At 33.5% G+C, this 14,393-nt stretch overlaps 1 protein-coding gene across 1 annotated transcript in view; it reads left to right on the top strand.

Moving 5' to 3' along the window:
* Positions 1-3,326: 3,326 nt before the first annotated feature.
* LOC144962465 (AP-1 complex subunit mu-1) overlaps positions 3,327-14,393 on the top strand; it is a 23,116-nt gene continuing 12,049 nt past the window's right edge. Inside the window, exons 1-9 of the mRNA XM_078895430.1 lie at positions 3,327-3,435; positions 4,183-4,251; positions 5,953-6,177; positions 7,656-7,786; positions 8,315-8,459; positions 9,038-9,164; positions 11,125-11,267; positions 11,785-11,856; positions 13,337-13,495. Of these exons, the coding sequence (XP_078751556.1) occupies positions 4,210-4,251; positions 5,953-6,177; positions 7,656-7,786; positions 8,315-8,459; positions 9,038-9,164; positions 11,125-11,267; positions 11,785-11,856; positions 13,337-13,495 (1,044 nt within the window). The 5' untranslated portion in view covers positions 3,327-3,435; positions 4,183-4,209. The remainder of the gene's footprint in view (positions 3,436-4,182; positions 4,252-5,952; positions 6,178-7,655; positions 7,787-8,314; positions 8,460-9,037; positions 9,165-11,124; positions 11,268-11,784; positions 11,857-13,336; positions 13,496-14,393) is intronic.

A 14,393-nucleotide genomic window follows, 5' to 3' on the forward strand; every position in this document is an offset into this window, starting at 1 on the left:
GAATGCGTTAGAGCAGACCGTCACAAATCAATAATTACTCATCGATCGATTGCTATTACATTACATGTCATAGAAAAATCTTATGGTTGGACAGGTCACGGCAGGGTGACTTGAAGTCAATGCGATAACAAGTCAGTAACTCGACAGTGGGGTTGAAACACTCCAGTGCTTGATTGCGTGGGTCAGCAGAGGTCAGAGCTAAATGTCACGTTGTTACGATTACCTCTTATGCCAAAGGGCTTATCAGCATGAATAGGGGTCTCGGATTTAATCCGGGGGACATAGAGACCCCAATACCCCTTTTGAAACACAATGATACAACCCAAATCTCTATTAGTTAGGGTCAAAATAACAATGCGAGGGGAGTAAGGAAGCGTAACCTTCCATATCTTGTTCCCCTAATTTCTTAAAATGGAATAGCCGAACTTAAGCGGGGCGTGCCGTGTAGGCGCCGGACAAACAGTCGTACTAGGGTAAATGAAATCGTACTTGTAATACGATGAAACCCGGCGTACAAGGTCACATACACATAATATTATTATATTTAGAGAGAGCAGGTGCGACAAAAGGGTCTTGATACGTAATCATCATCATCATCATCATCATCATCATCATCATCATCATCATCATCATCATCATTATTATTATTATTATTATTATTATTATTATTATTATTATTATTATTATTATTATTATTATTATTATCATTATCATTATTATTATTATTATTATTATTATTATTATTATTATTATTATTATTATATTATTATTATTATTATTATTAGTAGTAGTAGTAGTAGTAGTAGTAGTAGTAGTAGTAGTAGTAGTAGTAGTATTATAATGATGATGATGATGACGACGATGATGATGATGATGATGAGGATGATGATAATAATAATGATAATAATATAATAATAATAATAATAATAATAATAATAATAATAATAATAATAATAATAATAATAATAATAGTAATAATAATAATAATAATAATAATAATAATAATACTATAATATAATAATAATAATAATAATAATAATAATAATAAAAATAATAATAATACTAATACTAATACTAATAATAATAATAATAATAATAATAATAATAATAATAATAATAATAATAATAATAATAATAATAATAATAATAATAATAATAATAAGAAGAAGAAGAAGAAGAAGAAGAAGAAGAAGAAGAAGAAGAAAATATAATAATAATAATAATAATAATAATAATAATAATAATAATAATAATAATAATAATAATAAATAATAATAATAATAATAATAATAATCATCATAATAATAATAATAAATTATTGAATCCAGAAAGGATTTTTTTTATCCAAGTGTCTCGGTAGTTTGATAAAGGATCCTCATGTGTCTTCCTGTCACTCCTGCTTCTGCTTTCTCTGTACATCTTTTAATGAATGCTTCCTTGTCTTTCTTCACAGATCTTTCGACTTCCTAGTCTGTGGCTCGATACTGCTCTTGTGCATCCGTCTTGAAGCCCTTGTTGCATTCACTTGTTCCTTCCTTGTTCTCCTCTTTTCAATGAGGTCCAAGGTGATCGGACTTATCCATTCTTTATGTTCCGATTTCTTCACACCCAATGCCTCGTGACAAGTTGTTTGTAGACTTCCTTGATCTTTGCCCAATGTGACTCTACGTCTATGTCCTCCTCGAGATCATCTAGAGGTTGGAATCTATTACTCAATTTCAGTTTAAACTCCTCATTCTTTTCCCCATCTAGTGCATTCACCTTGATTTTTCTTCTTAAGTGTGATCTGGTCCCATGTTTTCTGAGTGGGAGCTTAAGCTTTGCCAAAAGCGGGTTGTGGTCTGATCCAACATCTGCCCCTCTCCGTACTGTCACATCTTCCAATGAACGTCTGAATCTTCGGGGGATACAAAAATGATCGATCTGATTCTCTATCTCACCGTCTGGTGAGACCCAAGTTGCTTTGTGTATCCTTTTATGGGGAAACTCTGATCCTCCAATCACCAAACTGTTGAATGCACAAAAATTTGCAAATCTCTCACCATTGTCGTTCATCTCTCCCCATGCCATGACGGTCCATGATACCTTCATAACCTACGTTTTCATGTCCCACTATAGCATTGGCACCTCCCATCAATATTATGTTAATGTCTTTTCTTGGCAACTTCTCAATGACTTGTAGCAGACTATAAAATGTGTCTTTGTCCTCATCTGTTGCGTCATTTGTTAGGGCATAGATCTGTACATTTTTCATGTTGATATTTTTACTCCATGTTGTAAAGGATGCCAAGATGATCCTTTCTCCATGTTGTTCCCATCCTCCCAGTGACTTCTAGGCAAACTTGTTAAGAATCATTCCTACTTCCTACTCCCTGTGTAAGTGGAAGAACGGGAGTGGAAGGATGCGTTTCAAAGTTATATTTAAAATAAAAGAAAGAGATAAATTAAATTTTTAAAAATAATAAGACAAAATAAATAATTAAATTAATTAATTAATTAATTGATTAAAAAAAATAATAATAATACGTGTGCTCTCTGCTTACGTATGTCGAAATCCAATATATACAAAAAAATTCGTGCATATAGCCAATTAAGAGACCGTACACGTATTCGCGTGTCTATAGATAGCCTACTTTTACACGAATTATGTTGAAGAGTTCATTTCTTAGTCACTGTCACAGGGTTGCCAGTTTGGCATTTTAAATGCCAGATTCCAAAAATCTGGCATTTTTGAAAACCGTTTGGCATTAGAAAAAATCATTTGGCATTTGGCATTTTCATTTGGCATTTTCTTTTCTTGTATATTATACTTCAAATGACACCTTTTCTTAATTATTTCTAAACGCGTAAAAACAAATCTCTTCACATCGCAAAACTTTGCTATTAAAACTGTGATGGATATTGTTTCTAATTTTTTTCTCTATAACTTCTTTGGACTCTGCACTTGAACCAGATTCAACAAAAAACATCATAAGAAACACGAAACAGTAAGTTTTCTTAATTGTCAATAATTATTTAACTGTTTACGTATTTACCTTTCATGTTAATGTATTTCTTTTTCATTCTTAAAATCCAACCGTGGTGTAGTGGTTTAGCACTTCACTTAGTAGTCAGTAGGTAAAAAATTACCCCAACAGGAAATTTAGTATAATTAAAAAAAAAAAAAAAGAAAAGAAAAGAAAACACGCAAGCCACCAGGATATGATAGTAAATTGTCTATCAAAAGTGAGTAGTTTTCTTAGTGGGGGTGGGAGTCAACAGACTTTGGCATTTTTTGGAGTGTTTTGGCATTTTTTGAGTCTTCCCCTGGCATTTTGTTGAAAAATAATCTGGCAACCCTGCACTGTCATGGCTGACAGGAAGCTTCGTATATTAGACAAGTCGGCATAGGCTATATAGGCTATAGGGATCACCGAACTCTTCTGACACGACTTAGTAAGTGTCGATTTATTTTTCAAGAGTCCTCAACATTAGAATAAAGGTTCTTCAGGTCCAACGATCCGTTGGTTGTGTCGATCCAAACTCCTGACTATAACATTCTAATATACCGTCAGTAGGTTAGTGGGGGCGGGGGCGATCGCTGCTCCAGGCAGGAGATCTCTAAATCTAGATAGACTCTTAACTGTAACTCTAACAATAACAAAAGGCTGTCGTTATTCTCAGACATGTCTGCCAATAAAGAAAACTGATTATTGGCAGACACCACCTCTCTCTTACAAATAAACAAAATAAACAACAACAAAAAATATAAATTTACTCAGTGAATAGAGCAAAGATAAATGAAAATGCTGAAAAACAGAATGAAAGCAAACAGGAGATTGTATTCCTTGTTTTGATGTTACCTTCATAGAGGAAGAATCTGGTAATGCACTATAGTGAAAGAATTTACAATACTTCAAAACCAGTTCATAACAACTCAAGTGAGAAACAAGCCAGATTACACGAACACAATTCAATAAACACGATTCCCATTAAACGATTCAAATCAGCGAGAATTGCTATTCAGTTCAGCCACCTTAATGTTTTAATTAATTTTTTTTTTTAATTTCCAGAAATATTTAAGGCTATCAAATTGTTAATCATTGATAATTTAGCCGATCCATATTTATCTCGTGACAATTTAATTTTGATGAGAATAAATCCGACAATTATTCTCATTTTTTAATATTTTTTTTTAAACAGGTTCCAAGACACCGTCTTTCTGGCACTATGTCAGCATCAGCAATTTACATCCTTGATGTCAAGGGAAAGGTACTTATTGAAATCTTATCATTCTATGGGGAGAAAAGTGGCAGAGTGGTTAAGGCATTTGCATTGTGACCTGGAAGGTCCTGGGTTCGACCCCTGCTTCAGGCACTTTTGTTTTTTTCCTTGAGCAAGATTATTAACCCCCAATTTGCTCACTTGGACAACATGGGTGATTCCTGTTGATATCAGACATCTTGTTTGATGAATTATCTATATTCCTTCGTGGAATGCCTAGGCGACGATATCTTATGATGTCGTGGCGGAAGGGCATAATTTTTTTTTTTTATCACTCTATATTACTATAAACAATTTTCTTACCATGTAACTACATTCTCAATACATTATTAAAAAACCCCAGCAATATTTAACTAAATCGCATTTTGATGAATGGCTGAGCAGTAAGATATTTGCCTCGTAACCAAAGGTCTGTGGAGGACAGTTTTAAACAGCATTGTATTACTGTGACTCAGAGTGGTTCTTATCACTCAAAAATGATAACCCTCCTTGGGATTAATAGATGTATTCATGAATCTACACTCATCGGCATAAATAACAACAACAAAAAATTAGTCAAGCAACTGCCTCCATCAATGATAAGCCACTCGACGGAAGACCTAAATAAACAACACCTGCACAAGACTGCTTAATTGTATATCAACAACAATATTAATTTCAAACTGCTTCAAATAAGGCGAGCCAAACCAAAGGAACTCATGGAAGAGTCATTAGCGCGAGAACTGTGCATTGGAGGCTTTTGACAGGAGGCCTCGTTTGCAGAAGACCATCATTTAGAGCCCCTCTTTCTGATCATAATCAACAACAAAGATAGCAATGGGTGCATGAGGATGCTTTTCCAGGAAGAAAGCAGGTAAGGTGTTTACACGTCCGATGGACGTCAAAATATGGAGAAAGGCCAGGCAGCGGTTTGCAGTTGAAAACATAATCGATCTGGAACCCTGGGGATGTGTCACCATCATGATTTGGGGTGCCATCAACAAGTGTGTCACTGTCATCTTCAAAAACATTGGTCCTGGTCTTGGAAATGGAGTCACTGCACAAAGATACATGGACCGGGTCCACCAGCCGCTAATTTTCGGAAAGACATAGAAACATCATTCGGCCGCGTACAGCAAATGCAAGGCAATCTCTAGAGGCAAACAACATCCGCTTGCGACTCTTGCCTTGTTGACCAGATCTAAACCCTATTGAACATTTGGGGGACAATATTCAAAGGTGCAGTGATAAGATGGAACAAAATCCTCGTACAGCTTCCATATTCGCTTCTAGCGTGCTTGGGAGGAGGTCACCATCAGAGAAATTGACAAATTGGTGAAATCATTGCACCGCATGCAATGTTGTAATTCAAGTACCCAATGCCCACACTAGATATTGACATTTAGGAGCTTTATTATAGGCTATATTCAAATCAAAACTTTTCAAAAATTTGTGATTGTTTAGAGTGAGTAAATAATCGGTAACCACCAGAAAAATTGCTTATTATTTGTTTGAATTAGTTTTGAGAATAAAATTATTCTGAAAATAGGCCTTCTTTGGTACTGATATTATTTTAGCACTACTTTTACAGGTCAGTATAAGTTTAACATATATCCTAACCTTGATCTTTTTTTTTTTATATAAATTCTTCGGCATTATTAAGTTGACCAAGAAATGTAATGTAAAGTATGAAACAACATTTCCCAACAGGTGATGATAAGTCGTAATTATCGTGGCGACATTGACATGTCAGCCATTGATAAATTTATGACTCTTCTGATGGACAGAGAGGAGGAGAGCATTGTGACACCCATCATTCAGCATGGCGAGGTGGCATTCATGTACATCAAATACAACAATTTGTATCTTGTGGCAACAACCAAGAAGAATGCCAATGTCACCCTCGTTTTCAGTTTTTTACATAAACTTGTCCAGGTGAGTACAGAGGCTCCTACCCTTCCGCTTAATTGGACTACATTCCGCGATTCCGCATTCAAAGCAAAAATTCCGCTTTTCAATCAAGAGAAATAATTTTTAAAATGTTAGCTAGGTGTGTGTTTTGGGGGGGGGTTTCCTGACAAGATTAAATCCAACCATTCAATGATTTGCTCTGAGACTGCCAGGGCCTGTATCTGCCGTTATTATTAGACCCCCTTTTTAGTCTTTAAACAATTTGCAGTTTTGTAGACATTTTATATTGTATCATTTGAGGACTTTGGATTGTCTATTACATTATCTGCAGCAAATCATGTCGTAGTTAGTATTAGTAAGTTGATTCCGCTTTTTGGTCTCAAATTCCGCTTTTTATGTACTATGATTCCTCTTTGGGGCAATTGGGGGGTAGGAGCCTCTGTGAGTAGAATGTTAACTTTTAAAACTTGATTTACTCCAATATCCAGTCAAGATTCACAAAGACAAATAATGCGGTGTGTTAAACCTTTTCTCTTTGTCATTTCAATAGAAGATGAATGAGGCACAAAAGATAGCAATGGATTCCATGGGCCATATGGCTTTTAAGAATGACTAATATTTCAAAGCGTTTTGCCCAGAAAGATCCAGTCCAGTCACTGGGTCTGTGAAAAATCAATATGAATATCTCTTATTGTATTACGTTATTTTTTTTTAGAAGCATGTAAGCAAGAGCAGTGGTAATCGTGGAAGGTCAAATGATGGAAGTGGGTGAAGGATGGTGCAATCCTTTTAATGAAAGTATCAGCATCATTCTTTTTAGAGCTATTCAAGTCTTTTATATATTTATTTTTTTCTCCTGTGTCCTTGTGAGACTTTTAGATGGTTTAAGACCAACTACAATGATATTATGCCCTTGGATCGTTGATATCTGTCAACTCATTTCTTTCCTCTCATATTCTTCCTAAATGCCAGATAATTATATATAAATGTTTTGATTTTCTATTATCTTCCTGAATTGACCTAAATGTGTCATATAAAAAACCCAAACACACAGAAAAAAAAACAAATATGAGCATCTATATAGGAATATCCCCTATATGTGCTCAAAGCTCTTTACAACCGTGCCCAAGCCATCAGCAGCTCTTAATTTGTTGGATGAGACATGACGCCCCTGAGGCGATCTTACAGAGAGCATTGTTACCAGCCGGGTACTCATTTACACCTGAGTACATTGAGAGAATGTGAATAAAGAGTCGTCTATAAGGACTCTAATTTATGCTGACTAGAATGGGACTCAATCCAGGAACCTGGTTGAAGGCAAGTGTCATACCACAAGGCCACAAAGCTGCAAAACGAATAATTTCCTTTTATCAATATAAGACAACAAGTTTTAGGTGTGAGATATAATTTTTTTTTAATATATAAAGTCATGTACTTTTGATGTTTTTATTTTGTTCAGTGTTTGTTTATATGATTGATGTGTTTTTGCATTATGGTTTCAGATCTTTGTTGAGTATTTCAAGGAGCTTGAGGAAGAGTCAATTCGTGATAATTTTGTTATCATCTACGAGTTGCTGGATGAGGTGATGGACTTTGGCTACCCCCAAACTACAGATAGCAAGATATTGCAGGAGTAAGTTAATTTCTTCTTCTTTTTTTTAATTCTAAAGAGAGAATGTATCATCATCATTGGCGTTGACAGTTGATATTTTATTACACGTTCATGGGTGCAAGAGTGCTGGCTACTGCCGGCCGATTTGGATTACCGAAAAAAACGTCGCCGGCTTTTTGCGATTTGGATTTTATTGATTTAAAAAAATTTATTTTATATTTTTTTTTGTGCAACTTGTGACAAGAAACAACAAATTACTGCATTACAACCTTTGGATTAAACATACAATTGTGGACTGCTATTATGAAGACTAGATCCTGAGAATAAGACTTCAAATGACGAGGTAAGTCCGTGAATCTTGCAGGCTTTTTCAGATTATATGTCTGGTCATAAGTAGACTTGCAGGCTTTTTGAGGTCCAGTTGCTTGCACCCACGTACAGTACCAGCCTTTAAATTTGATTTTCCATCACGTTATGATTTTTGGTATGAATCTATGTTCTGTTTTTTGGTTGGCCTAATGGAGCCACTTCCCTTTACTCTATCTTCAGATATATAACACAAGAAGGCCAAAAATTGGAACTTGCTCCACGACCCCCTCCAGCTGTTACAAATGCTGTTTCATGGAGATCAGAGAATGTTAAATATCGCAAGAATGAAGTTTTCCTGGATGTTATTGAATCTGTTAATCTAATGGTGAGTGAGACGTATCACTCTCCGCTTAATAACTACTTCAAACAAAACCTAAAGTGTGTTTTTTTAATAATTGTATCTTTTTGAAAAACCTTTACTTTTTGACTTATTTCCCTCTCTCCGTGCAGAGAATAGGCCTAGAGCACGTCTCCCTCCATGTCTTAAATCCCTTATATTGCATTCTTGTTCAATTGTCCAATTCCATGTCTCTAATACTTTAGTTCTTCCCCTTTGTTGTTTTTCTTTTGATGTCCATGTCAAGGCAACTTTTAGGAAGCCACTGCTTTCCATTCTCAGCACATGACCTACCTATCACATGACCTACCCATCACATGACTTACCCAGATTCATTTTTCTCCATGACTCCATCCATGCTTTTCTATTAAACAGTAGATTTTTATTCTTACCTGTTACAATGAGATTTCTTCAATTGACAATTTTGTTTCAATTTGAACTCAAGTATATATCATTGCTTCAGATGTGCAATGTATATGATCATTAAAGTTTGTTTTGAAATTAAATGGTAGATAAAAACTAATTCATTATTACCTTACTTTGTATATTATTTTTATCTTATTCAGGTCAGTGCAAATGGCAATGTGTTACGGAGTGAAATTGTTGGGGCTGTGAAGATGCGAGTTTTTCTGTCTGGCATGCCTGAGCTCAGATTGGGGCTAAACGACAAAGTGCTTTTTGAAAGTACAGGACGTAAGTTTACACTATATATAAAACTTAATTTTAAAATTTCATCCAAAATAATTAAAATGACTCCCATTGTGTCAAAAAAACTCAACCAGGGACTTCATTTGAGAGTTTTTGACAAGATGAGAGTAATTTCAATCGGTTGATGTTTGATGGACAAGTTTTTTCTTCAAAATTTTAAAAAAATTTTCTTTTATGTGATAAGATTTAAGAGAAGGCGTGAAATAATTATAGTGGACATTGACTTTTCCATAGAATGACAATTGATTCCACAGTATTTTCTGAAACAAGGCTACGCATACATCAGAAATCATGGCAGCAGCAGAAACGCTTTTACACTTTATGAAACATATCCTATAAAAAGTTTTTATGTATGGACACTCAGTGAATGGAACAATCTTCTCCCAAAAATCTCGAACATTGACGGTAGCAACAGTATTGGCAGAAAAATATATTTATTCATTTAGAAAAAGGTCTTTGTAATCTTTCTAATTTTTATAAATATCTGTACGATGGGCAAATGACTTTCTTCAGATGTATTACTTTCAACTAAAATTTTTAATATCCTAATTCGCTGTGAGCTAGTATTATAACCAGATTACCTTCTTTTATTGTATTACTAATGAAAATATAATAACATTGTAATTAATAGTTTAAATAAGATATTATCAGGCATGCCTTTTCTTTCCCTCTCTGTCCATCTTGTCATGAAGATTATGACATGTGTGTTAAAAATCCCCTTACAAAATGGTGAGCTGTTTTAAATTTGAAGTGAAGAATTTGAGTTTTATGAAACAGTGGTGATAATCTTCCGCGGATCCGCAGAATTCCGGGAGTTTAGGATTTTTTCAGAAATTTTCCTCTGTTTTTGTCATGTCAAAACATTTTCCGCTAAGTGGTAGTTCAGCTGAAACATCACCGTTATGTCTTGCGTCATTCTTTGACACATCTGCTCAGCTGCATGAATTTTGGTGACACTCCCATGCCCATGACATTAGTCTAGACACATTGGCGCCAAATGTGAATAGTGGTACAATACCCATGATGGCCTTGGATGAAAAGGTGATCGAAAGGGAAGGGGATGGCGCAAATGGGTGTTACTATTTTTGTACCCTTTAATGGTGTACTCTTTATTTTATTTTTCTTGTTTGTTTGTTCTGAATTCAATTGAATTCATTACAACTTATGTCTAATTACCAATTAAAAAAAAAAGAATCAATCAGAGTGCTCTCTCTCTCTCTCTCTCTCTCTCTCTCTCTCTCTCTCTCTCTCTCTCTCTCTCTCTCTCTCTCTCTCTCTCTCTCTCTCTCTCTCTCTCTCTCTCTCTCTCTCTCTCTCTCTTTCTCTCTCTGTCTTTCTCTCTGTATTATCATGCTTATGGAGAGATAATGTAACAGTAAGTTAGGCTGATCGATTTAAGTAATCATTTTTTTAAAGCTTAATTTAAATTCGCTCTTTTGATGGAATATGTTTTGCAATTGATTAAAGATTCCCATTTATAAGCTGCATAACCAAAGGTTACAGTAATAAGCACATAAAAACAAATACCTCCTTTTAGCCAAAAGTTTCTCATAATCTCTTGATATAGTGGGCGGCATTATAGGGCTCTAAAATGTTTAATTGGAAATGACAAATTATATTTACAAAAAGTCTGTATCCAATGATCAGAATAGATGTGTTTTAGAAGTATATTACATAATATTAAGTAACAATGAATAGCTATGTTAATTGTGCATTAGATTTGGGCTTGACAGACGGGCCGATAGATTATCCTCCTTTTTGACAATTTGTCATTAATTATCATCACTGATGAAAAGATGGAAAGTGATTATGATTGTAATTTTTTTTACAGCAATTTATTCCAATCTGTTTCTCAGGTAGAAAGATAATTTTCTATAATTTTTGATTTAAGAAATTCTGATTTAATTTATGGTGTCCATAATGTTTACATATTTGTTTATTTAAGGTGGTAAAAGTAAGTCAGTGGAATTAGAGGATGTCAAGTTCCATCAGTGTGTAAGACTGTCAAGATTTGAGAATGATCGCACAATCTCCTTCATTCCACCCGATGGAGAGTTTGAACTTATGTCCTACAGGCTCAATACACATGTGAGTAAACCGTTTTGTTAGAAATTCCCATGATCTTTCTCTCTCATTCATTTGGTGAAAAATTGTTTTCGTTTATTGTTTGTTTGTTGTTTTTTTCTTTGAGTCAGTTGAATCTACGAGTGCCGGTAATAATTTTTTTTTTTTTTTTTTTTTGGGCTTAATCTGGTTTTCCTTTGCCAATTATTCCATTTGCCCATGTCCAGTACATTGAGATAATTTAAGTCTGTTATGATTCAATCAATATCAATTTTACTTTTGTATATATAAATATATTCACTGCCAGTTCCTTCACTTGTATTTTTCTTTTGCGACGTTGAATCCAACGATTTACAAGAATAATGAAAATTTAGATTTTTTTTTTCTTCTTCTTATGTTCTTTGAATTATATCTTTTGAAGCGGAAGAGGAGTAATTTATAAAATATTGAAAAGAGAGCAACTGATTTGCCTATAAATAAATGATCAGTTTTAAGTTTGTACAGGGTTTTTTTTACGTTTTTAATTTGTTATTTTTTTCAGGTAAAACCTTTGATTTGGGTGGAGTCAGTCATTGAAAGACACGCCCACAGCAGAGTGGAATACATGATTAAAGTATGACAATGAATTATATATTCTGCTGAATATTCTATGTATAAATTTACTTTTGTACTCTCTGTCCTTTTTCCCTCTTAACATGTCTCTTTATTATTATTGTTATTATTATTATTATTATTATTATTATTATTATTATTATTATTATTATTATTATTATTATTATTATTATTATCATTATTATTATTATTATTATTATTATTATATATTAATTATTATTATTATTATTATTATTATTTATTATTTAATAATAAATATAAACTTCATGCATTATATAATATTATCAATTAAGGGGCAGTTTGGGTCTTTTCTAAAAAAAATGATTAATTACCTACATTGGGAGGTTTTAATAATTTTGTATCGTCATTATAGGTTAAAAAAAACATATTTGGTTAAAAATATACATTATCTGTATTGATGCCTGTTTTGCGACCTGATTTGGGGGTCTGGTATAAAAATATATTACAATCTTGTAGCAAACTTTCCACAAAATCATATTCTTCCCTCTTATCAACATTGTAGCATTTTGTGTCACTATAGAGATATTTTACAGCTTTAGCTTATGGGATTTTTATTAGAACATTACAAAGTTTAGAATCAAAATGTTATGATAAAATTGATATTAAAAATTTATAATTTGGATTATACTTCAAAATATACATATCCTCTCAAAAAAATCTCTCTATGGTGGCATAATACATTATCTGCGTGATAATGGTGGAAATTTTCAGACAATTTCATTGAATAGATTCTGAGAAATGTTTGAGACCATACCCCCATAAAAATTACAAATTGAGAAAATAGCAAAATTGCTTTCCCTTTTTCACACTTTTCTTACTACCTGTACCCTTTTCGTGCCTTTATATAGTCCATTTTTAGAAGTTGGACTTCAATACTATTATTTCTAAGATAATAAAATCCCCTTTAACCCACCAAAATCTCAAAATTAATTATTTGAAGGATTTTCCTAATAATCACACCCAAACTCTGCCCCTAAATAAGGGGATCGAGATCAATCCGGGTGCCGTCGAGATTTTTTTCTGACCCCCCCTGTCCACCCAGCAGTGAATGAGTAGCTGAGTCTGTTAGATTTGGCAGAAAGTATCTTGCAATAGACTAGCTTCTTGTCCAAAGACAGCAAGCAATTGCTATTGTCCTTTTCACGCTATAGAACCGAGATAAACTCCGGCTCCATAGGCCGAATGGCTCTGAAGGACTACTTTTTTTTTTTAAACCGCCCCTAAAGTAATATGATCTCATTTGCCTTTTTACTTAATCAGATGTACTCTATAATTATATTATTTTTAGTGATTTTATATTATTTCATGTCTTATAACTGGGACTTTCTTACTTTAAATATTTTTTATATGTTTGTTTATTTATTTGATTGATATAATTTATTCATTCATTTATTTGCTGATTGATTTACTTCATTTGTTCACTTATGTCTTCATTCATTTATTTATTTATTTATTTGTAGGCTAAAAGTCAGTTCAAGCGTAGATCAACGGCCAACAATGTGGAGATCATCATTCCAGTCCCCAATGATGTTGACTCTCCCAAATTCAAGACAACTGTTGGAAACTGCAAATATGTGCCAGAACTCAACAGCGTCATTTGGACCATTAAATCATTCCCCGTGAGTTTGAGACTTAGAAGCCCTATGTTTTATAAATCATCTTTTTTTTCTTTTCTTTTTGTGAGTCTCAGCTCTTCTTTGGGTCAAATCCTATTCTAATAGTGGATTCTTTTCCTCCTTTTCTTCTTGTTCATTTTCTCTTTTTCTTCTTCTTCTTCTTCTTCTTCTTCTTCTTCTTCTTCTTCTTCTTTTTCTTCTTCTTCTTCTTCTTCTTCTTCTTCTTCTTCTTCTTCTTCTTCTTCTTCTTCTTCTTCTTTTCTTCTTCTTCTTCTCTTTTCTTTCTTCTTCTTCTTCTTTCTTCTTCTTCTTCTTCTTCTTCTTCTTCTTCTTCTTCTTCTTCTTCTTCTTCTTCTTCTTCTTCTTCTTCTTCTTCTTCTTCTTCTCCTCTTCTCTTTTCTTCTTCTTCTTCTTCTTCTTCTTCTTCTTCTTCTTCTTCTCTTCTTCTTCTTCTTCTTCTTCTTCTTCTTCTTCTTCTTCTTCTTCTTCTTCTCTTTTTTTCTTCTTCTTCTTCTTCTTCTCTTCTTCTTCTTCTTCTTCTTCTTCTCTATTCTTCTTCTTCTTCTTTTTCTTTTTCTTCTTCTTCTTCTTCTTCTTCTTCTTCTTCTTCTTCTTCTTATTCTAAACCAACTGTTTAGTAGAAGAAACCATAAAACAGACCATATAGAATTAATCAATAATTATTCATGAAGATAAAGATTTCTTGTCTTTTGTATTGATAATAATAACAATAATGACAATAATAATAATAAGACGAATATCATCAGCCATCATGACTCGTTCATTACTTTTTCACACATGAGTTTAGTGTGGTACTATGCTATTAGTAATTTACCCAAGGCCAAAAGTTGGATTTTTTTTTTTTGCCATTGTTACGTCAATTTAGGTAGTGGCGAATAAG

The sequence above is a fragment of the Berghia stephanieae genome, chromosome 1 (genome assembly GCF_034508935.2).
Source record: "Berghia stephanieae isolate SIO BIC M18660-M18661 chromosome 1, UCSD_Bste_1.3, whole genome shotgun sequence".
Classification (NCBI taxonomy): Eukaryota; Metazoa; Mollusca; class Gastropoda; order Nudibranchia; family Aeolidiidae; genus Berghia; species Berghia stephanieae.